The sequence below is a fragment of the Abramis brama genome (assembly GCF_963993115.1).
Source record: "Abramis brama genome assembly, chromosome: 11".
Lineage (NCBI taxonomy): Eukaryota > Metazoa > Chordata > Actinopteri > Cypriniformes > Leuciscidae > Abramis > Abramis brama.
This window is the reverse complement of record NC_139973.1, coordinates 40,685,316-40,708,352: the sequence shown is the minus strand read 5'-3', so window position 1 is coordinate 40,708,352 and position 23,037 is coordinate 40,685,316. Positions and strand designations below refer to the sequence as shown.

Here is a 23,037-nt window from a genome sequence, read left to right as displayed (position 1 = left end):
TTGGAGTTTAGTCAGTAAAACAGATTCTAGACAACTAAAATAACTCAAAATAAAACAATAGTCAGCTTTTTTGAAAGGTATTTTGGGTCATGAAAATAAGCTGTAAATAAGTGCTGCTTTTCGATTTATTTCCAATGCAAACTCAGCCGTACTTCCCTGTTTCTTCTCTGACAGTAGTGATGCGTTTAACAGACCGTTGAAGGGACAGTTCAACCAAAATTAAAATGCTCATCATTTACTCGCCCTCATATCATCCCTGATGTATGACTTTCTTTCTTCAGAAAAACACAAACGAAGATTTTTAGGAAAATAATCCAAAATAATTTTGTCTACTGTCCTTTTCACGAGTTCAGCTTGACACAAACGTGAGTGCATTGTGAAGTAATGCAGAAGCACAGAGGACCGTCAGCTCTCGTACAGGCTTCACAGCGGCCGTCTCATGAACGCTCGTGTGACCGTCTCGGTGTGTGTTTTTATCAAGCATCAATCGAGCGGCAGCCATTCAGTGGCATTATATTATGGACTCTCAGAGAGGGATTATTTTCCTAAAAATCTTCGTTTGACTTTGTCTGAAGAAAGAAAGTCATATACATTGAGGATGGCATGAGTGATGAACAATCCAGATCATAGTGGCTTTGTGGGAAATCACACACTCTCTGACTAGGTGCTTATTTTGAATATTTGCTTTGCTACTGCTAAAAAAAAAAAAAAAAAAAAACTTTTCCTTTAAATCCTCGTTATCGGGCTTATGCTACTCTGAACAATGCCTGAACTTCGTATTTTGAGCACTTCTTGCGTTGTTTTTTGCCTCTTCATGATGACTCGCTTAATTTAGTCCTAATTTGTAAGTCGCTTTGGACAAAAGCATCTGCTAAATGACTAAATGTAAATGTAAAAACTATGTTCTATATAGTATGAATGTAATCTGGACGTACTACGTTCACCATGTTGTCACTGTCATGTGACCTACCAGAGTCAGTTGCGTCGCTTCACTGCCATTCATAAATCCTCTCCCGTGGCCTCATGGGATAGTAAAGTGTCCTGTTTGTACTGAAGTGTGCTGTTTTTCACCTACTAATGAGTAGGGAAGTGTGTGATTTCGGATGCAGCCAGTGTTCCACGGATTGAATTGAATTGAAGCCTTTATTGTCATTGTATTTGCATACAATGAAAGTATGAACACAACTCCAGACTCTCGTTTACAAGACAAACATATAAGCACCAACAATAAATAAGACACTTAAAATTTTACAAGTGTATATACAGAATTCACGCATAATTTACATATTGCCCATGTAAATGAGTATTTTAAGTCTACACATCAGGGCTCATGCTCTGCGTTTAATGCTGTTTCTGTGCAGTTATTGAACCACGTATAAGATCAGTTCTGAAACCAGATAAAAATCATGAGTTAAAATAAATAATGAGGCTCTTTGTGCTGATTTTAATTATCCAACAACTGAGAATTCTCATTGTGAATATAGTGTAACAATGCGTAACGCCACCAGTGCCTAAAACACAGGAAATTAATAACGGTCTCAAAGGAAGAATTCGCGCCACAGGGCTTTATGAAGAGCAGGTAATGCAGCGTACTGATTATCATTAGAGGAGGCATTTATTTAATCATTTATGTAATTATTAATTAATAAATAATTATTTAATTATTTATTAAATAGGAATTATATACAAGTATATATTATATAGACTTTTAACTTTTAACAGTCCTTAGTCTGTATTCTTTTCTGATATTATATTCTGTAAATGATGAAAAAATGTGAGAACTAAAAGGTCAATTGTATGAAAGAATAAATTGTATATTGTATTGTATGAAGTCCTTAAAAAAACGGTGCTGTAAAAAGTACTTTAAAGTCCTGTATTGATCAGGTTAAAAAGTTAAAATGTGTCTTGAAACGCCTTTATTCTGCTCACTTGTCTGTTCATGGAGATACCATGTTGGGATTGTCATGTGACTTGCAATGTAAATGCATGCCATTTGTTTCATAAATTAATAACATATTACTCGTTTCACACATAATATACTAGTAGGGAAATCTGACTATGTGGGGATAACTTCCAGTAATCAGTGTGGGATCATTGACTTAGAGATTTAATGGCCTCTAAATGTCACGTTGAATAAACAAAGCAAACTGAGACTTTATGCCGAAACTCAAGGCTTGCTCTGACGATTCTGCTTTCTTAGGTTTTTAATTTTGATCCTGGTGCGGTGGTGAAGCAGAGGACTGCCGAGGACGTGAAGGCTGATGAGGATGTTACGAAGCTTTGCATCCACAAGAGGAAGCTTATCGCTGTCGCGACGCTGCATAAAAGCATGGAGCTGCCACCTCCTTCCCTAACACTCACCAGTCCTGGCGGAGGCACAAGTATGACGTCTTCTCTGATCATTTTTGTACATTTAAAGTGCCCCTGTTATATTCTTTCCTGGTATTACCTTTAATGTAGTGTCAGGGGTAAAAAAGGTGAGAAGGATACGGCAGCAAAAAATCCAATCCAATCAACTTTATATATATCACATTTTAAAAAACAAGGTTACCCATGTGCTGCACAAAGAATAAATAGGAATTATAATAACACATAACACATATAAAATATGGGGGCCATTTTAATGTGTGGAGGCAAGTATTTACACAAAACACACAGCATGAGATTATTTTTTCTTTTTCGCCTGAACCAGGGGGCCCGTTTTCTCTGTTTAGCAGCACGTCTCAGCCTTGCCCTCTTCTCCTCTTCAGCCGCCTGTTTATTTGAGATCCGGAGCACTACTGGATCCTTTGCAGTGCATCACTCTCTCCTATCTCTCCGTGCGATTAACCCATGAGACCCCCTGAAAGCCTCAAAAGCAAAATTTGAAAGGGGTCTCAAATTTTGTCCAAAAAAATAATAATATATATTTTATTTTATTGTAACCAGTGTTAATTTTCCCCTGACCAAGACGAGGCGATGAGAGACGACACCCACGTCATTAAACGATAACTGTGACTATATCAACACATGCAATATCATTGACAAAAGAAGACGAGACTGAAATGTGTTTAAAAAAATAAATAAAAACTTGACCAAAACCACTTATTTACGTCGAATAAAGGAGAAGACAACATATTACAGACTGTTTTTACGAGCGTTCATGCTTACGGTTGCCAGATTTCAATAATTTAAACCCCAGTCAGAGCTTTTCTGTTAAAAGAGCACGTTTTCTACCCGGTCTTTTCAATAGTATCTGGCAACCATACGCTGAAGAAGCGCAGATGATCTGAAAACACAGACAAGTAAGCAGTTCCGCGATCTCCATTTGAGATTTTCATTGAAAAGATTTTCTCACGACCAGTGTTTGGTGATTTTACTGTGCTTTGCAGCAGGGGTTCTTATGATGTAAATTAAGTCATTCTAACATTTTGATAAATATAATAAATGTCACAAAATATCACAGTTTATCGCAAATAACAACCAATGGCGGCTATTTACAGTTCCCTGTTAATACAGCCATTATTATCTTGCACAAACTCCTAGGGGTTCATATAGCCTCATCGGGAAACCCTGTAGTAAAGAAACAGTTGCACACTAAATGATTGACAGCGACTCTGTGTCTTCCTGCAGGTGTGACCTCCATGACCTCGACCGCACAGCCTCGAGCAATAAGGAATAAAACCCACGAGGGCCAGCCAGAATGTAAGATCCCGTATAAGGCGATGATGGCGGCGGGGCAGCGGCACTTCTCTCCGGATCGGTGTGTCCCGCAGGACGTTTTCCCTCCGTTCTCCCGACAGAGAATGGCCAGCGGGGACCCGGGGCCCAAGTCTCCGTACCGCAGAGTCATGCTGAGCCCTCCCTCGCAAGCCTTCGGGGACGGTTCTCTGTCCCCAAGAACAGACGCCATTGGCAGTCCCGACGCGTTTTTGCGGAACAACCCCTGTGGCTTCCAGGGAACCGGTAGTCCAAGCGCAATCCACAGCAACAGCCGAATCCCTTTGTCTTCTCCCGGGGTCATGATGCACGGCTCGCCCGTCACACAGTCATCATGCGTAATGGCTGGAAGGACTAACATGCCTTTGTCCCCGCCAGTCCCAAACAAGAGCCCCGTTATGAAAAAGCCCATGTGCAACTACCCGCCCGGCATGGACTCGAGCAGAACGGTGTTTCACCACAAGGCTCCGTCGGCTCCCTGTTCCCTGCAGAACAAACAGGTGAGCTCTGAGAAAGACCCTCTTGGCATCCTGGATCCCATTCCTAGTAAACCCAATCCCACTTTCCAACCCAACGCCCACTCTCAGGTACCAATGATGAATGTAAACATCCCTCCTGCAATCGTCCCATTGCCGAGCAACCTGCCTTTGCCCACGGTGAAACCGGTCGGTCACATGACGAGGACGTCGCACGGCACAGCCACATCAATCTCCCCGTCGCCCGTCACTTCTCCTGTGCACATGTCCGGGCCGGCTTTGAACCGGATCGAAGCGTCTCCACAACGTTCCCGTTCCTCGTCAACCTCATCCGAGCAAGGAAGCTTCGCCGTTCCCCCGTGCGCCACGATAAAGGTCCCGCCGCGCTCGCCGAGGTCCTCGATGAGTTCCCCACGACCGGCTTTGCCTTCAAGCCCATCTGGCAAACCGGACGGTATCCACCAGTACAAAGAAATCCCAACCCAGTTGCTGGCAGGGATGAGCAGTCAGCACAACCCCATGTATCCCCCCGCGAAGGAAAAGGAGCACCCGGGCCTTTTGGGAATGCCACTGAACCAGATCCTTAACCAACACAACGCTGCCTCGTTCCCTGCCAGCAGTCTCCTCTCAGCCGCCGCCAAAGCACAGCTAGCAAATCAAAACAAGATCGGAGGAGCCGGTGGTGCTTGCCCTCTAAGTGCGGGTGAGACCAACAGGGCTGTTGAAACACACATGTTGCCACCAAACCCTGGAATGGTTATACCGAGCGAAGCCCAGAGTGGACGCGCGGCGCTTCGGGATAAGCTAATGGCACAGCAACGCGACCCTCTCCGCAAGCGTAAACATCCTCCAAACGCCACCAACCACGAGAACTTCTTCAACATGACCGGCATGAGAACGCCGTCCGCCGAGCAGATGCGGAAAAACTCTCGAATGCCATCGAACACGTCAATGGCTCAGCTACTCCAGTCTCTGAGCAACCACAGCTCGCACATGGGCAGGGGGAGCAGACACCCGGGGCTCGTGAGTCCGGGGGGGCGCGTGCACTTCGCCGAGGGGGTCGTGACCTCTGGTGTGGCGTCTCAGAGCGCGCAGGTTCAGCAGCGACTGCACGGCCCGACCGACGCCATGATGGAGACCCAGAGCCAGTATTCGGGCAGGATCAACCAGATGCAGGCGACAGCGATGGGAAACTGCGGACCCGTGAACCAAAGCGGACAGGTTCCTCTCGGAAACCATGTGATGGGACACGCGAGCGCTCACTTTCAGCAGCGTGTTCAGCCAAACGTTAGCTGTATGCTACCCAGCGGCAGTGACGCCTGCTGCTCACAACCCATGACTGACACAGGTAAGGAGAATATCCAGCACTTTTGTTACACCAAATTAGTATTTAGTAGGGGTGGAGCGGTACACAGAAGTCACGGTTCGGTTCATACCTCGGTTCAGACATCACGGTTCGGTACGAGTTCGGCACAATGGAGGGAAAAGCAAAACAGAAATGCAGAAGGCTTGTGCATGTCTCAGGCTGTGCCACCAAAGGAAAATAAATTACTTAAGCCTTGTATTTTTAAAATAAGTTTTATTAATAAAGTAAAGGCATAGAACCAGTTTTTTTTTAGTGCACTGACAATAGTTTTATATAATTAGTTTATTAATTAAATTAATAAAAAGACAAAAAGACCTTGAGATATGTTTGGTAATTGTACCTGAATGAATTGAAAATTAATTTGCTACATTTGAGATTAATATATTTGTTTTCCTTAATTTTAATTAACAGTAACTTAAACACTTTGCAGTTTAAATGATGTCCTGTATAACAAAATGATGGAGTATGTTTTTATGTTTCCACTGTTCGATCGCGCCTGCCGCCACACACACACACACGCGCACAAATATAAGTAAACACTTTGCGACTTTTCAATCGCGCCCCTCCTCTCTCTCTCTCTCTCTCTCTCTCTCTCTCTCTCCTCTCTCTCTTCTCTCTCTCTCTCTCTCTCATCTTCTCTCTCCTCTCTCTCTCTATCTCTCTCTCTCTCTCTCTCTCTCTCTCTCTCTCATCTCTCTCTCTCTCTCTCTCTCTCTCTCTCTCTCTCTCACACACACAACACACAACATATTCCAGCATTGCAATCTTGACATCGCAGCCTGTTCATGCCACGGAGCTTCAGAAGCTACGGCGGGGCTACAGATTAGGCGTCTCTAAAGAACCCGCGTATGTACCCGCGCATTACATTAATAAATTTATTTTTATACCGTGTATTCTCCGTGTAAATTTATGCACCATTTATACCGTTTCGGTTCAATACGAATACATGTACCGTTCCACCCCTAGTATTTCGAAATTTTGATAATCTCAGCCACCCCTAGGTTGCATGCTGCTTTTTTTTAACCTTATTGGATGTTTTAAATACCTTTGCCTTGGTGAATTGACAGTAGTGAAATTGAGAAATCTCATGTGGTAATGTAAGGGTGCTTTCACACCTGAGCGTTTGTTTCAGAACTAGGTGCGTTTTCTCCCTTGGTTCGGTTCGTTTAGGCATATGTGAAGACGGCAATCGCGCTCGGATCCGCACCAAAACAATCGCCCGAGATCGCCTGAATGAGTTGATCTCAGCCCGAGCCAGCCAGCCACTCTGGAGCGGTTCGCTTGAGGTGTGAAAGCAATCCAACCCAACGAACCTGATGGTATTATAATTGATAACGGGAAATGTACTATAAATAGCAGTAGCGTCTGATTCTGTGAGTGAGCACATTAGTTATCACAGTTGAAAACCAAAAGAGCACGTCCTCATCTTAAAATGTTGTGTAATTGCTCTTCTCAGTACATTGCAAGCCTTGCTTTCTGCTCTAACTGCATTATAACATCCGTACCGTGTTTGCGTGTGTCTTGACTCTGTTAACCTCTAGACAGCGCTGTGAGATCCAGAGAGAGCGTGTTTGCATTTGCTGCAGTATTAATACAAATGTAGTGTATAATTTAACATGACGGCTACATTCGTATAGTGTTTGTGTGTGACCGACAGTTACAAATAAAGCCACAATAAGCTCATGGAGCGAACTTGTCTATCATCTTGATGGATGACGCAGAGGAAACTCTGACCAATGTACTCGCATGTGACTTGCATGAACACATTTTGGTACGCTTTGAAAGGCTGCCTTGTGAAAGCGAACTGAACCAATGCAAAAATGCAACGTAACAAATTAAAGGTGACATATTATGCCCCTTTTCACAAGATGTAATATAAATCTCTGGTGTCTCCAGAATGTGTCTGTGAAATTTCAGCTCAAAATACCAGATCATTTATTATAGCTTGCCAAATTTCCCCCTTTTTGGGTGTGAGCAAAAACGCGCCGTTTTTATGTGTGTCCCTTTAAATGCAAATGAGCTTTAGCTCCGCCTCCGTTCAGAAGAGGGCGGAGCCTTTACATGAGCTTCAGAAACTTCAGCAATAACAAAACAGGCCAATCTCACTCCAGAATCCCAGAATCACCAGCAGCGAGTGCAGCCTCACGGAGAGACTCAGGAAGAGCTTCTGGATGTTAGTGGAGACATTTCTGTAGTTGTTGTGGAGTTACACTGATCATCTCATCATCATGTTGAACTTCTCCACAAGTGTCCACAGTTCCTGAGGTCTTTATAAGACAGCGGTGACTTGTTCTGGTCAATAGTGTTCAGTGCTCGTCTGTGCTCAACCACAGAACAGCTTCAGGCTTTGCTGGATCTTCATCATTGCGTTAGAACTGGTCTCAGTTGTCGCTTGTGAACCCAAATGTCGGCTGGCGTGTGTAAACCAAGCGTGCCGCACAAGCCCTGAAAAGTGAAGCCAAAGCGTCTCGATCGCCCCCCGGTGACTGGTCCTAGTATAGGTCATAAGCTCCGCCTCCCTGTGTTATTCAACGGGATGTGAGACCAACTAAACAATTAAATTACACTTCAAATATCTTTTTTCCAAAGGTGGTTTCTGTCATTTGCTGTTGTTTTTATCACGCTGATGTGAGTTCAAGTGTCTGTTTCAAAAATAAGTTGGTTTTTAGTTAGTTACGTGATGCGGTGGTGTAACGTCATGACTGACAGCTGTGATTGACAGGTTCTCTGAGCGAAGTAGTCACTGAAGCACCAACGGACATTTTTTTCGGGATCTTCGGAGGACTGAGGAGATTGTATTTACTTTATTTTTACAAGCCTCTTGTCGTACTGCAATCAATTTTTTAAAAAGTGTGCAGAATCCTCTCTCCCTGAGCGCATTCTGCGAGAGTGAGGGCGGAGCGTTGATTCCGCAGCTTTACTTCCTGCTCACGACTGCGCAGGTCTGGTCCCGAGATCGCTACTGCGCAGACTCAAGTTCCAATATGTCAGCGCCATATCGTGACTCTGGCGGCTTCAGTTCTCATCAATGGAAGAGAGCGAAGGGGCGTCGTCCATCTTTTTTTACAGTCATTTTTTTGAGATATCAACCTCAAATTTACAACTTGTTTAGATTTATGTCTTAGGTTTTCTTGCAGTTTTAGAGTAAAATGTGTATTTTAAAATATATATTTCATAACGAAAAATGTAAAATTCTGTAACTTTAAGTTCACTTTTTTAAAACATTTTTCACTTCAGCAATAATCTGTCAAGTGTCGTCTTTAAAAAGAGATCTAACAGTCTGTTGCTCTGACAGTTTAAGTTGGGAATTACATTTTCAGGTCTATGCTCAAAAAGTGAATGAATGTATTATAAATGCAGTGTAAATATAATTTAGTACCATAAAATCCCCTAAAAATATAAAATATAAACTAAAAAACATTATCGAACTAAAATATAGTACAATCATTTAATGGAGAGGAAAAAAAAAACGGCCATTTTGACCGGCACGTGAAGAGCACTGGATTGTTCACCCAAAAATTTAAATTCTGTCATCATTTGCTCACCCTCATGTTGTTCCCAATCCAAAAGACTTCCGTTCTTTTTCAGAATAGAAATTAAGATATTTCTAATGAAATCTGAGCAATTTCTCTCCCTCCATTTAAAGTCCGTTCACCCAAAACTCTGACGCTTCAAAACGTTCATAAATCCACATGAACCAAATCCAAGTCTTCTAAAGACTCAATCGCTTTAGTTTTTAGACTTTAATTAAACCGCTCGAATCATATGGATTTATTTTACCACCTTTTTATGAACGCTGTGATGTTTTGGGTGAACAGACTTTATATAGAGGGACCGAGATCTCTCAGATTTAATTAAAAATATTTTACACAGTAATTTGTGTTCCGAAGAACAAAAGACTGTTGGATTTGAAACGACATGAGTGTGAGTGATTGAGGACAGAATGTTCATTTTTTGGTGAACTAACACTTTAAAACCAATAACTGTTTTTCATTTTTTTGGTGGGGCCAATGATAATTTTGTCAGGGCAAGTAGAAATATGAAAGAATTCCTTGCGTTGAGCCCTGCGGAATTCAATATTGTAATTAAGACCCTACATATGATATTGAAATATGTTATGATGTTATATAATGAATATTTGTGTCCTTTATAATGTAGGATTAGTGAGTTGCTGGAGCTGTGTGATATAGAGAATATAGGCACTCCTTTTTAAAAAAAAAAAGATTTGTTGCTAATGATAAAACCCTCTGCTAAATGACTGCTTAAATTCATAAGGCCACCATGTTTGTTCTTACAATTGCACTAAATGGAGAAAAACGGGCCAAACCCACCTAGGCAAAAACCTTGGCCTTTTCTGTGATTTATTTAATTTTGCTTAAATCATAAGCAGGATATTCTATTTGGAGATAAATTCCAGCTTCCTTATTATCTCATCAAGAAGTCATATTAGCCTATCACCTGTTCCTGTCGTGAAACATTCAAGCGGTTTCTGTCGATATGAAGCAGCGTCTTTAGATCAAATGTTGTTTATTAACTCAATCCTACATTGAAGGGAAGATGACTGTCAGGCAGGTGAGGTTATGATTCATAAACAGTCACTACAGTGACACTCGCACTCCAAATTCAAAGATTTGTTAGAATGAAAGACCTCAAAAAGGACGTTGTATCCTCAACGCTTGCATGTAAAAGCACAGATCCAGTGTTAGCATGACACGTGTTGTTAGCCTGAGCACCTGTACTTACGAATGCTCCTGTTATAATGCACACATCTTCCTCTGACCTGTTCAGTCGTGTGTGTGTGTGTGAGAGAGAGTGTGTGTGAATCATACCTTGGAAAGCACTACCAATCATCGCACTGCTGTCTCCATGGCAACCTCGCCAGTAGATCATACACACTGTCCGCACAGGGCCGTCATTCTGTGACACCACACACCGCATTCATTATGCAACACGACACGACTGTTATCTAGCACATGCATTTAATATCTCTCCATGTGCTGTGAACGCATGTGGAGGAGGTCAGAGTGGAGATCTTTAAAACCAGCACATCAGGTGCTTGACATCACATCAGCAGCACAGGGTTTATACACACCGATCTGTCGCTCCGCAAACTACGCACACACTTGCAGTAAACATGCCACTTTTTCTAAACGTCAGATATTCGTCCCTCAGGTTTTTTGTAAAGACGAACACTGCGTTTGCAGGCCTTCCTGCAGAGATTAGCTCCATCCCTGATCAGACTCTTAGCCTGTAGCTTTCCAGTAATCCTGACGGCCTCGATTAGCTCGTTCAGGCGTGTTTGATGAGGGTTGGAGCCCGAAGCAGAAACATGACGCTTGTATTTTTATTAGATGGCGCATGTGAATTATTCAATGACTACCAGTTTATTAATGGAGTGCTGTAAAGTGTGTGATGAACAGTGGATACATGTACATTTCTAGTATGCGTTTCTGTGCGTTTCTGTGTGTGGAATGTGTGTGTCATGCTGAATATACACCAGTTTTAGCCATAGACTGTAAAATAATATGGGCGTAGTGTCTGTGACATCACCCGTAGTGCTTCTGAAGAGCATTTCTGAAGCCCAAAGTGGGCGGAGCCGGCCGTCGCCATCTTGGCCGCGCGTCACTCCCGGATAAACGAAAATGTGCAGCGAGGCGGATTAGCTGAGGTGACGTGATGCTAACAGACAAACGACTAGTAGTGACATCAGCGGCAATCCATCTGTCACTCAAGTGGCCACGCCCTTAATTATGCAGAACTTTAAGGCTTAATATAATTTAAACGGATGAGTGATAAAAAATATTCACCCCCCTCACAGTCGGCATGAAGGGCAACATTAGCTATAGACCAAAACCACTTTTTGCTCCAGGCTGTAAACATTCTTTTTTTTCTGCTGTAAATCACGTAAAGTATGATTTTGCTGAGTATCGCGATAATATCGTATAGTGAGTTCAGTTTCGTGATGTATATCGAATCGTGACATGAGGGTATCGTTACACCCCCATCAGTCACTGATTCTTTCACACTAGCCTTATGCTAACACGTAATAACCAAGGGCTGCCAATCAATTTTTTGTTTTTCCAGGTTAAGATATTTGTAGTTCCTCCAACTTTAGCATATTTTATTTACTATTTACCATGTACTAGTACTAATGCAGTATAGTAATATGTGCTGACTGTTTTCGGCCACAGGTGACCCTGCATCGCTGAGCTGCAGTATAGGAAACTCTCCTCAGATGGGCGGTGTCATGGCTGCCGCTGGGCACATATACCAACACCATCAACACCAACACCATCAACACCAACACCATCAGCAGCAGCTGCACCCGTCACTGCAGGGCATGCACGGGGTCTCCACATATCCCAACCAGGGGCACTCCTTCGCCACAGCTCCTTTCACGGACAATAGCGTTCCCAACTCCAACAGCTTGCCTTGCCGGTACCAGGATTATCAGGTGACTCACTCAGTCCTTTCTTTTTCCATAGCTAGCATGCTCTAAGGCTACGTTCAGACTGTCGGTCCAAATAGGGCTGTTGCGATAACCGCAATATTGCAGTACCGCGCTACTGACAGGCTAACCGCTACTGACAGGCTAACTGACAGGCTAACCGCTACTGACAGGCTAACTGACAGGCTAACCGACAGGCTAACCGCTACTGACAGGCTAACCGCAGAGGAGTGCAAGTAACCGCAGCAAGTATTCCATATTCGCGTTTTCTTTTTTCATAAGGCTATACCCTTCTTGTTTTGAACTTCGTGCATGTGTATTGAGTGTTAAATAAGTTAATAATGATAACAAGACTTTGTGGATTTGCACTTAAGCCTAAACAGACAGTGAATGAGAGAGATCGACTGAGCGCGTGCGATGACCTGCGTCTGTCTTTGAGGTCAAGTCATATATTCGTGAAAAGGTTGCCGTGTCCAAGGAAAGCGAAATATTTGTCGTGTCATCCTTTTAACGTTTAAGGGTATTTACCATGAATGGCATCAGTGACAGCGCTAGTCAGCATCCTCAGCGCGAGGAAGCCGCGGCAAACAAAAATCAGCGAGACATGCATTGCATCAATGCCATGGTCTATTAAGTGAAGCTTCAGCGTTACCCGTGCGACGCATTGCTGCTCAGCTGAGCCTTGAAAAGTGGAGTGAACACCTTGTTTCATTACTATCTTTTAATGAATCAGCATTTATGAATGTGTTCGTTGAATGAACGGTTTCGTTGCTGTAACAATGTGACTGCGCGCTGAGTGACAGCCTTTCAGTGCGCAGAGATGTAGTTTCGGTTACATTGGTTGCTAAAAATGTACTAGTTTTTGTGCATGCTGACTACATCGTAACACTTATTTATTTAGCAACAAATAAATCAAAATAAATAAATAAATAAATGGCGATAATACCGCATATCGCGCTAAAATTACCGCAAGTGAAATTGCTTTCAAGTCCGCGAAGTCCAAATCCGATTCATATCCGATTGAAATCCGATCAGAATTAGCTAATGTGAGCATCAAAAAATCACATGAAATGTTTTTTAAATTTTTTTTTACAAATGCGTTTCGAGCTACATCCTTATGTGGTTTCTTTATACGCATTTATGAAAATCCGTCTCAGTCTGATTTCGCATGGTTTGTGACTTCCTCACGCCACGTAAAATGTAAACGTCAGACGTTGTTATAGGAAACTCGCTGCCGAAACAATGCTGTGTTGTTGCAAAGTGCAGAACGAGCAGAAAACGTCAATATAACGGAGACGGATTTTGAAACCGGCGGTGACGACGGTGCGGAATAAAGCGGCTCATACCAGCCTCCGGTTCTGCCGCGGCCTCAGAAGACGCAGTAGACCAGCGCGGCGGATACACATTTACATGTTATAACATTTAAATAAGACAACATCTCTATTGCAAACCCCTCCATGTTGCGGATGTTGTTGTTTTTGCCAAATTCCTACCAACGCAACGTAGGATTTCTGGTCATAATTTGGAGACAATGAGCATATTATGAGCAATGAGTGTTGCTTATATTTATCACCCAATAAAAATGCCCAAAACCAGTCGTCTGTGGATGAGAGTGAAACGAGCACTGGTGGGCCGTTGTCCTGCTCCACTTCACAGACGCAGAGAAAGGAGGATTATAGAACGACGGGACACTCATTTATACGACACTTTATTCAACAGAAGAACAGCTCGTTCTGCACGTCATTACGCTATTACGCTATCATTGCACATGCACAGTCCTTTCAGTTTCAGATCAAGTGTTTACATGTTCTCTCGATCGGATTAGAAAAGGAATAAACCCCCCTTTCATTGGGATCGAGCTCAGTCGGATCGATTAAGGCTTTTCAGTGCGATTGAGTCGTCAATCCGATTACTAACGGATTATTTGGTTGCATGTAAACGTAGCCTAAATTAATGACATGTTTTTGGCATTTGTTCAGGGGTGCATGCCTGACAGCGCCCAGCCTGGGATGACATCTCACTCCGGAGACGCGGGCATGTACCGAGAGCCTCAGCAGAAGCTACAGGGTCACGATGCTGCGATGGCGGGAGGATCGGTGGAGTCGGTGGACGCGATCTACAGAGCGGTGGTGGACGCCGCCGGCAAAGGCATGCATGTGACCATCACCACCGGCATGAGCGTCAGCACGCAGGCGAGCCCCGTCCCCGCGCTCAGCGCCATGAGTGCCTTCACCGCCTCCATCGGCCAGCCGCTCAGCCTACCTCACGCCGTCAACGCCGTCATCCACGCGCCGCGCAGCTCTGAGGCCAACGAGACGCTCTCCCAGATCCAGCGCAACCGGCTGCAGCACAACCACACGCGCAGGAGCTCGGAGCGCGAGAAGAACACGCCCGACGGCTCGGACGCGCACGAGTATTTCCGCTCGCCCCGCCCACACTGGGACGAGTCCAATCACGCGCACTGGAGAGGCGAGGAGTTCCTCGAGTGCTCCACGCATGTGCACAGCAACACGCGCGTCAGCAAAGCCGAGAGGAAACCCATCATGGACTGTCCGACGGAGACTCACGAACCCCACGAACGGTTTAACCAGCGCGTGAGAGAGCAGGTGAACGGCTCGATGGCTCGCGGCGGATACGATGACGACCAGTCGCCCGGCTCCTCCACGAGCCTCGAGGGGCCGCTGCTCAAAGACTACGCTCACTTCAACGGGCACTTTAACGGACACTGTGCGCCAAGCCCCTCGGACACGAAGAGCCTCAGCAGCGAGGAGGAGCTCCGGCACCCCGACTCGCCCTCAGCAGAACTGATGCACTACAGGCCCAGGGCCTTACACGTGGGAGAGCTGGTCTGGCCGATCAAAGGCTTCCCCGCCTGGCCTAACAAACTGATGAGAGAGGAGCATGGACACAATCCCAGCATGCAACTGTCTGAACAGGCCAAGGTAAGAGAGACTGCCTCGTCCTGTTTATGTCCCTAATGCCTAATCTGTTTTAATACAAAATGTTAAGGAAACATCATATGCCACTTTTGCTATAGAGCAGCATTTCCGGTTTCATTGAACATCCCGTGAGATTTGTTTCAGAGGTTGTTTTTGGTGGGCAAGTAATGAACAAATGAGAATTGATGAAATCAATCCTGTCAGTAGCTACATTTCCATCCATTTTTGATCTGATAAGACGTGCATAAACTACAATGGAAACACATTTACTGAATAAATCCCTCATGCACAACAATCCCAGCATGCACCTGTCCAAGGTAAGAGAGACTGCCTCGTCCTGTTTATGTCCCTTTGAAGGTGCCTAATGCAATATTCTATCTGTTATAATTAGTGCTGGGCAATGAATAATTTACATACATAATATGTGTGTGTACTGTGTATAATTAGTTTGTTTATAAACACGCATATGCATGTATATATTTAAGAGATATTTGCATGTATATACTGTATATATATTTATACATAATTTATGTATAAATATAAATATTTTCTATATAAACAACACTTTTCTTAAATATATACATGTATGTATTTATATATTCAAAATAATTATACACAGTACACACACATATATATTATGTAAACACAAACTTTTATTTTGGATGTGATTAGTCATTGCCCAGCACTAATACAGAATGTTACATCATATGCCAGGTTTGCTATAGAGAAGCGTTCCTGTTTCATTGAACATCTTATTTCGGAGGTTGTTTTTGGTGGGCAATGACCTCTGAACTCAATCCTGTCAGTAGCTACGTTTCCATCCCGTTTATCCGATAAGATGACATGCCGCTCATAAATGATGCGATGGAAATTGCTGAATAAGTCCTTTGATGCACAACAATAAACTCATGTGACTTTCCCTCAGCGTCGGCTGTGATTGGATAACTGGAGTAACCAGTGGACCAATGGCGTCGCAGCATCTCTAATGTTGGTTTGGTGTTTCTGAAACGCCGGAGTCGAAGTGTGTGATCAGAATGATTGGGTGTAATTCCCTCCAGAAGCGTCTCACACACACGAGTGTGTTCCCGAACACCAGCATCCGAACGCTAGAGAACACGACAGCGTTTACTGTGTTTCGTCTGACGCTCTGAGACACTCGTTTATGATGATTGCAGAAACTTACAGTTTTATTACTGATAATTTGCACCAATTTCCTAGGAAGTGATGATTTTGTTCTCTTGAACACATGGGATGGAAACGCTGCTTTATTCACATGTTTTATGTGATATTCCAAGTTAAATTCACAGCTTTGGATGGAAACACAGCTAGAGACTGTCCAGCATATCAGATCTCTGTGCACTTTGCGATACAAGAATTAAGTCAAGTTTCAAATCTTCGGTAGTAAATGTTTACTACTCAGTAGTTGTGTGTGTGGAGTTGCAGTGACCGATCTCTGTCTGACCTCTCTCTAGGTGGAGCCAGAGCAGCTGAAAACACTAACGCAGGACCTTCAGGTGCTGGACAGAGCCAGCAAGAAGAACAGGAAGTAAGTGTGTTGTCTCCGTAACGTCGGGATCCTAAAACCCTCACGCTGGTAAACATCTACAAGTGAGGATGTTTAATGGTGTGTGTGCGACGGCTGTGTAAAACGACTGACAACAGTTAAAAAAATAAATAAATGCTATTTATGGGCAAATAAATCTAAAGTTGATGTTGCCAAGATAATAGTCCAGTCTTATTTACACAGTCAAATCTGCGGCCGGCAGATGTTTAAAATGTTCCTGTATTTCCCAATCACATTCTAATAAGATAATAGTGCCTTCACACATTATTTACACTGGATATTTGTTAATTATTCCTTACCCATCTGTTTCTAGTGACAGGTTCACACTTTTATGTTCAATTCACATTTATTTGACAATACATTACATTCGTTACAAGCATCTTTACAGAAAATGATACATGTCATTAAATCAAGAAATCTCCATCACTCTGTAAACCCCAGTGAGCAGTAGTGGGTGACGTCACTGTCAAGGGAAATAAGTGACTTTCAGTACTATTATGACAAAGACATTGTTCCTATTAATTATTATTATATATCACTGTTATAAGTCGTGTGTTTAGGTTGTAAATACGATAACGATTGCAATATAAGGAAAATATTCATGTCGGAGTATGTAAAGAGGTCCGTTCCAATTTAAGAAATCATTTGCTTATTTTGTTTTATAATTTTCGTTTCATAGTTTTATTATTATGGCTTTCATTTTTAATAATCATAAATATTTCTTGAAAATCATCATATTAGAGTGATTTCTGAAGGATCATGTGACACTGAAGACTGGAGTAATGATGCTGAAAATTCAGCTTTGATCACAGGAATAAGTTACACTTTACTGTATATTCACATAGAAAACAGTTATTTTAAATTGTCATATTTAACAATATTACTTTTTTTTTTTTAAATAAATGCCTTGGTGAGCAGAAGAGACAATCAAAAACATAAAAAATCTCACAGATCCCAAACTTTTGAACGGCAGTGTATCCGAGACGAGTGGAACAAGAACAAATGTGGGCGGGGCTTGATTGTGTCTGTGGGGAATTGATTGGATGGTTGTGGTTTGCTATTGGCTGATCTCATGTGAGTGACAGGTTATAGCCCCGCCCTCATCATCAGAGAAGAACTTATTCTGATTCAAGTTTATTAAAACAATAATGATGTGCACAGACAAATCATTTAGAATAAACTGAAATATTCCACAATTTTGATTTATGGTGACTTTGAAGATGCGATGCTTGTACTGAAGCGTCTGGTGTCGCTCTCTCTCGCAGGGCGGGAAAGCTGAATCATCATCTAGAAGCTGCGATTCATGAGGCCATGAGTGAGTTGGACAAGATGTCTGGAACTGTGAGTGTCACACACACACATCACATCACATGGAGGTTCCCACACACCTGATTGGCTGAGTGACTCTGTCTGTCAATCTGCAGGTTCACCAGGATCGTCAAGTCAAACTGCCCAAACCCAAGAGGAGGAAGATCTCCAGATAACAGCAGCGATCAGTGTCTCTCTCTCTCTCCCTCTCTCTCTCTCTCTCTCTCTGATCGTGGTGCTACACACTAGCAGACGCTCACCGTGGCCCCGCCCACACCCTGTGACTGACAGGTGCTGGATCAGCCAATTAGAAAAGGCAGCAAAGACAACTTGCTGAAGAACTATTTTTTTCTAGTGTACAAGGAAAAATATCGAAAAAGCAAAAAAAAAAAAAAAAATCCTGCATTTAAGAACACAGACAGTCCAAATATTTCTGATATGTTTTCAATGTGTATATAGACAATACTGAAGTTTCATGGTAAAAACATGGGAAGAAGTGTAAATACTGTAGGATAATGACATGTACAAGCCAACTCGATGCACACTTTATCTTCAGCTGTACAAAACACAAAGCAGAAGTGTCTCCTCGGCCCATAAGGCCCTGCGACATTACGATGAATAAGAGTCAATCTGAGACTTTTCTAAGCTTCAGTTTGAGTTGTATTTTGAGTGTGTGTGTGTGTGTGTGTGAGTGTGTCGGAGTGGACTTCACCAGCTCGATGGGCTAGTTGTGGGTTAGACTTGTGGGCTTCTCTATATAGTTCAGGTCTTCCAGCACTAAACACTAATACAGTCATGCGTTTAGGATCGTCCTGTGATGTTTTCTGTCTTTATACCGTTATTTTGTTTTTCTTTTGTCATATTTGTTCGAGTTCACCGATGAAACACTGGTTTCATACTGTACTGGCCAACATAGAGGAAAACTGAGGCCTTATGATGTGTGTTAGAAGTGATGTATGAAACTCCCTGACATGTTCAGTAAATCTTGGCAATAATACGGCACATGCTCGGTAAAGCCTTATACGTGTGTGTACACACACACACACACAGACACGTACCCTTCAGTATTATTTTAGTTTGTTTTGCCTTTCTAAATGCACTCATTATTTTCTCTGCTGAAGTTTCTCTCGTTAAGGAATGAACAGTAGAGGATCGTGTCGTCTCATCATTACTGTGATGATCTTGATCTCGCTGACGTCCAGAAGGGAAGATGCTGTCAGTCACTGAACACTTCAGCTTGAGGGATATCCAGAGAACTTGTTTACGCCACAGAATAAAACAATTAAAAAGGTAATTGCGACTTTATCACTCGCAATTGGGAGTTTATATCTTACAATTCTGACTTTATTTCAGTTACATTTAATCATTTAGCAGACGCTTTTATCCAAAGCGACTTACAAATGAGAAGAGCAATAGAAGCAGTTCAACTAACAATATGACAACAATATGTAAGTGCAAAGACCCTTCCAGTAGTCTAACGCTGTTTTATTTGATTTTTAATAGATCTAGAAGAGAAGAGAAAGTGTTGGTATTAATGGATCAAGTGTTGCCGAAAAAGATGCGTCTTCAGCCGTTTCGTTCAGTTGCGAGTTATAAAGTCCGAATTGCAAGATTAATAGTTGTAATTCTGAGAAAGTTGTAATTCAGATTTTTTTTCTGGCAATTGAGGCAATTTTGAGAAAGTCGTAATTCTAAGAAAGTTGTAATTTTGAGATGTAAACTTTCTCAAAATTACAACTGACTTTTTTCTCACTGTTGCGAGTTTATATCTCAGAATTCTGGCTTTATTTCAATCAAGTTATAAAGTCAGAATTGCGATAAATAGTCACACTATTCTGATATAAACTCAGACAAAATTATGACTTTATATCTTACAATATCTTACAATTGTGTCTTTTTGACTATTTCAATTGCGTAAAAGTCAGTCGCAATTCTTATATAAACTCGCAATTCTGACTTTTTTCTCGCAATTGCAAGTTTATATCTCAGAATTCTGAATTCATTTCATTTGTGAGTTATAAAGTCAGAATTACAAGAGAAATAGTCGTAATTCTGAGAAAGTCGTAATTCTGAGATATAAAATCGGAATCGCAATCTGGACTTTTTTCTCGCAGTTGCGAGTTTATATCTCAGAATTTCAATTGCAAGTTATAAAGACAGAATTCCGAGAAATAGTCGCAATTCTGAGAAAGTTGTAATTTTGAGATGTAAATCACAATTCGGACTTTTTCCTCAGTATTATGAGTTTATATTTATTTAATTTATTTAATTCCTGAATCCTGAGTTATAAAGTCAAAATTGCGAGATAAATAGTAGCATTTCTAAGAAATAGTCGCAATTCTGAAAAATAGTCATAATTCTGAGATATAAACTCAATTATGAATTTGTGTTTACATCTAACAAGTGTCTTTTTGTCTCACAATTCTGACTTTATTTCAGTTGCGAGATAGTCGCAGTTCTGACTTTTTTCACGCAATTGTGGGTTTAGATCTCGCAATTCTGAGAAAAAAGTATGAATTTTGAGATTAAAATGACTTTTTTTATTTTTATTCTGTGGCAGAAACAAGCTTTCGTAACGGTCAGTCCGAGATCGTGTACATACGGGCCGGCCGACATCCGATCACGCCTGAGTGCGTCTCTAACGCGACCCGATCGCGTAATAACGTGTCATTACTGCATTAATGAACGACACCGATGAACTGTAGAACAGACTCAGGAAAGTCCTGATATCATTCAGATTCACACTCTAAAAGAAGTTGTGCTTTAGGGGGTCATAGACTGGAAGGAGCCTCACCCTGGAGGTCAGAGGTCACCGTTGGGGTCAGGACAGGTTGTATATAACTACTGTAGCACATCTGCCAGTAACACTAACTCAAGATGAAGAGCTTATTAAATTATTTTTTGTGTGTAAACTCTATAGATGTGTGTAGGATCTCTCATCAGTAACTCTAATCTCGGGCCGTTAAACTCCGGGTTTGGACCGGTTTCTCTCCTCGGATTCGGGCCGGACAGGAAGTTCACTACAAAATTAAGTGCAATATTTCCATGCAGTGGATCTGAAAACTATATCAACGCAAATATCCAGAGGTGAAATCATTGAAGCCCATGAACAGACGGCTGGTGTGCGTGTGTGCGTGTGTGTGTGTGTGTGTGTGCTGGTGAAGTCGACTCTGTTGTCAGTGCAATGATGCGGCTCTGTGTTCAAAGTCTTACTGTTCAAGGTCAAAATACATTTTGTGTTCATGTGGTCAGTGTTGCCCAAAACCTTTCCATTTCTATTCTCGAGTCTTTCATTTCCTCCGTGTGTGTGTGTGTGTGTGTGTGCGTGCGTGCGTGTGTGAACATTTTTATTTTGTCGTCTTTGCTTGCTATTTTCTGATTGGTATCTGACTGGTGTTACGAGCCTCTCTGATGTCAATATTCCCCGATGCGTATCTGAGTATATATTTTCTCACCAGTATGTACTTTACAGCAGTCGACTTTGTAAAGTATGTTGTGCACTTGATTCTGTTTGTTTCTGATAGCTTTGATGTGGCTGTTAGGTTTAGTTTGTTAAAGTCCATAATTTCTTATTGTTTCGATTGATTTTTTTAAAGATGTCCTAAACAGCAGTTTTGTAAATATTGTGAACATTACAGGTCATGCTGTGATGTGACATTGAAATGATGTTGCACCAATGTTTCAATTAAAACCTGGTCACTAAACTGGTGTCTTTATATGACGGATCTTCAGGAATAATAGTTTGTTTTGTCTTTTTTAATTCATGTTTTAATACCATTTTTAAATCTAACCTAGACTTCTGTTTAATTCTAGTCAGTATCGCAATGGTTTAGCAATTAAATGCTTTTCAATTGTATTGGCCACATACACATTTGTAAAAATTGCTCTAAAATACTGTCTGATTAATGTATATATAAAACTTGAAATTGCAAGGAAATGTCAGACATTTTTATATCTCACAATTCTGACTTTTTTCTCTCAATTTTAACTTTCTCAGAATAGTTATTTAATTTTTTATCTTGTATAGATGTAAACTCACAATTGCATAAAGATACTTTTTTCATTCCATGGTGGAAACAAGCTTTCCTAATATGAATATCTTCCTAATATCAGTTTATATCTATTTCTTTGCTGGCTGTGAGTTTATATCTCGCGATATCTTGAATTTTTACCAATTCCGAGTTTTGCAGTTCTTACTTTTTTCCTCAGAATTGTGAGTTTTGCGGAATTGAGAGGGAAAAAAAGGTCAGAATTGTGAAATTCTTCATTTTTATTCTGTGACTGAAAGATGATTCCCATTCTTTAAACATATTGGGCATCTTTCGTGAACACACATTCCTGTCGAGCTGATTTGACTTTTATTCATTCCCAGGACACAAATTACTGATAAACCATTCAATTTTCACTAGTTATAATGCTAATTCTTGATATCAGGAATTACATTTCAACTAAAAACTATAATTCTTGATATCTGCAACTGTTCATCACTATAGGCTCCCATTTAAATTCAGTTGTTGATATCAAGAATTCATTTCTTATAATTTCAGAAATACAATTCTTAAGTAAAAAATCGTACATTTTTATTATTAATAATTACGTGGTTACTAGTGCAATTTTTTTTATTAAATTTTTTATATGAATGTAAAGTCACCTTTATTTATATTTCATACATCATATTTATACATCATTTTTGTTGTAAAAGACATTTTCAGATATCAGAAATTAACATCTCAAATAGTGACAATTGAATGCTTGATTTCAGGAATATATATTTTTACTTGTAACAAAGTAAATATTGATATCATAAATTAACATTTTTACTATTTCTGAAATATGAAATTGGAATTTCAACTTGTAAGAAATCGATTAATAATTGATTTCATCAACAATTGAATTTGAATGGCAGCCTTTGGTGACATTTAACTAGTGAAAATACAATTACAGATATCAAGAATTATAGTTTTTACTAGTTGAAATGTAATTCCTGATATTACAATATCCTACGTATCTCGGCCAGATATTGTCCTATCCTAACTACCAATACATCAATGGTGAGCTTATTTATTCAGCTTTCATATGTATGTTTTTTTTTTTAATATAAAATGGACCCATGTGACTGGTTTTGTGGTCCAGGGTCACATTCGTAAATCCTTGGTTTTCACTCCTGATGAACAGCGCCACCTGTAGGAGAAATAGAGAACTACCGACCCGAGTGAGTGAATGAGTGCGGGCGGGGA

General features: G+C 41.4%; 1 protein-coding gene across 1 annotated transcript in view; it reads left to right on the top strand.

Moving 5' to 3' along the window:
- mbd5 (methyl-CpG binding domain protein 5) overlaps nucleotides 1-21,504 on the top strand; it is a 33,014-nt gene extending 11,510 nt beyond the window's left edge. The window contains exons 4-10 of the mRNA XM_084129963.1: nucleotides 2,201-2,381; nucleotides 3,613-5,523; nucleotides 11,733-11,995; nucleotides 13,969-14,931; nucleotides 16,401-16,474; nucleotides 17,758-17,833; nucleotides 17,917-21,504. Coding sequence (XP_083986089.1) covers nucleotides 2,201-2,381; nucleotides 3,613-5,523; nucleotides 11,733-11,995; nucleotides 13,969-14,931; nucleotides 16,401-16,474; nucleotides 17,758-17,833; nucleotides 17,917-17,976 — 3,528 coding nt within the window. The 3' untranslated portion in view covers nucleotides 17,977-21,504. The remainder of the gene's footprint in view (nucleotides 1-2,200; nucleotides 2,382-3,612; nucleotides 5,524-11,732; nucleotides 11,996-13,968; nucleotides 14,932-16,400; nucleotides 16,475-17,757; nucleotides 17,834-17,916) is intronic.
- Nucleotides 21,505-23,037: the final 1,533 nt, after the last annotated feature.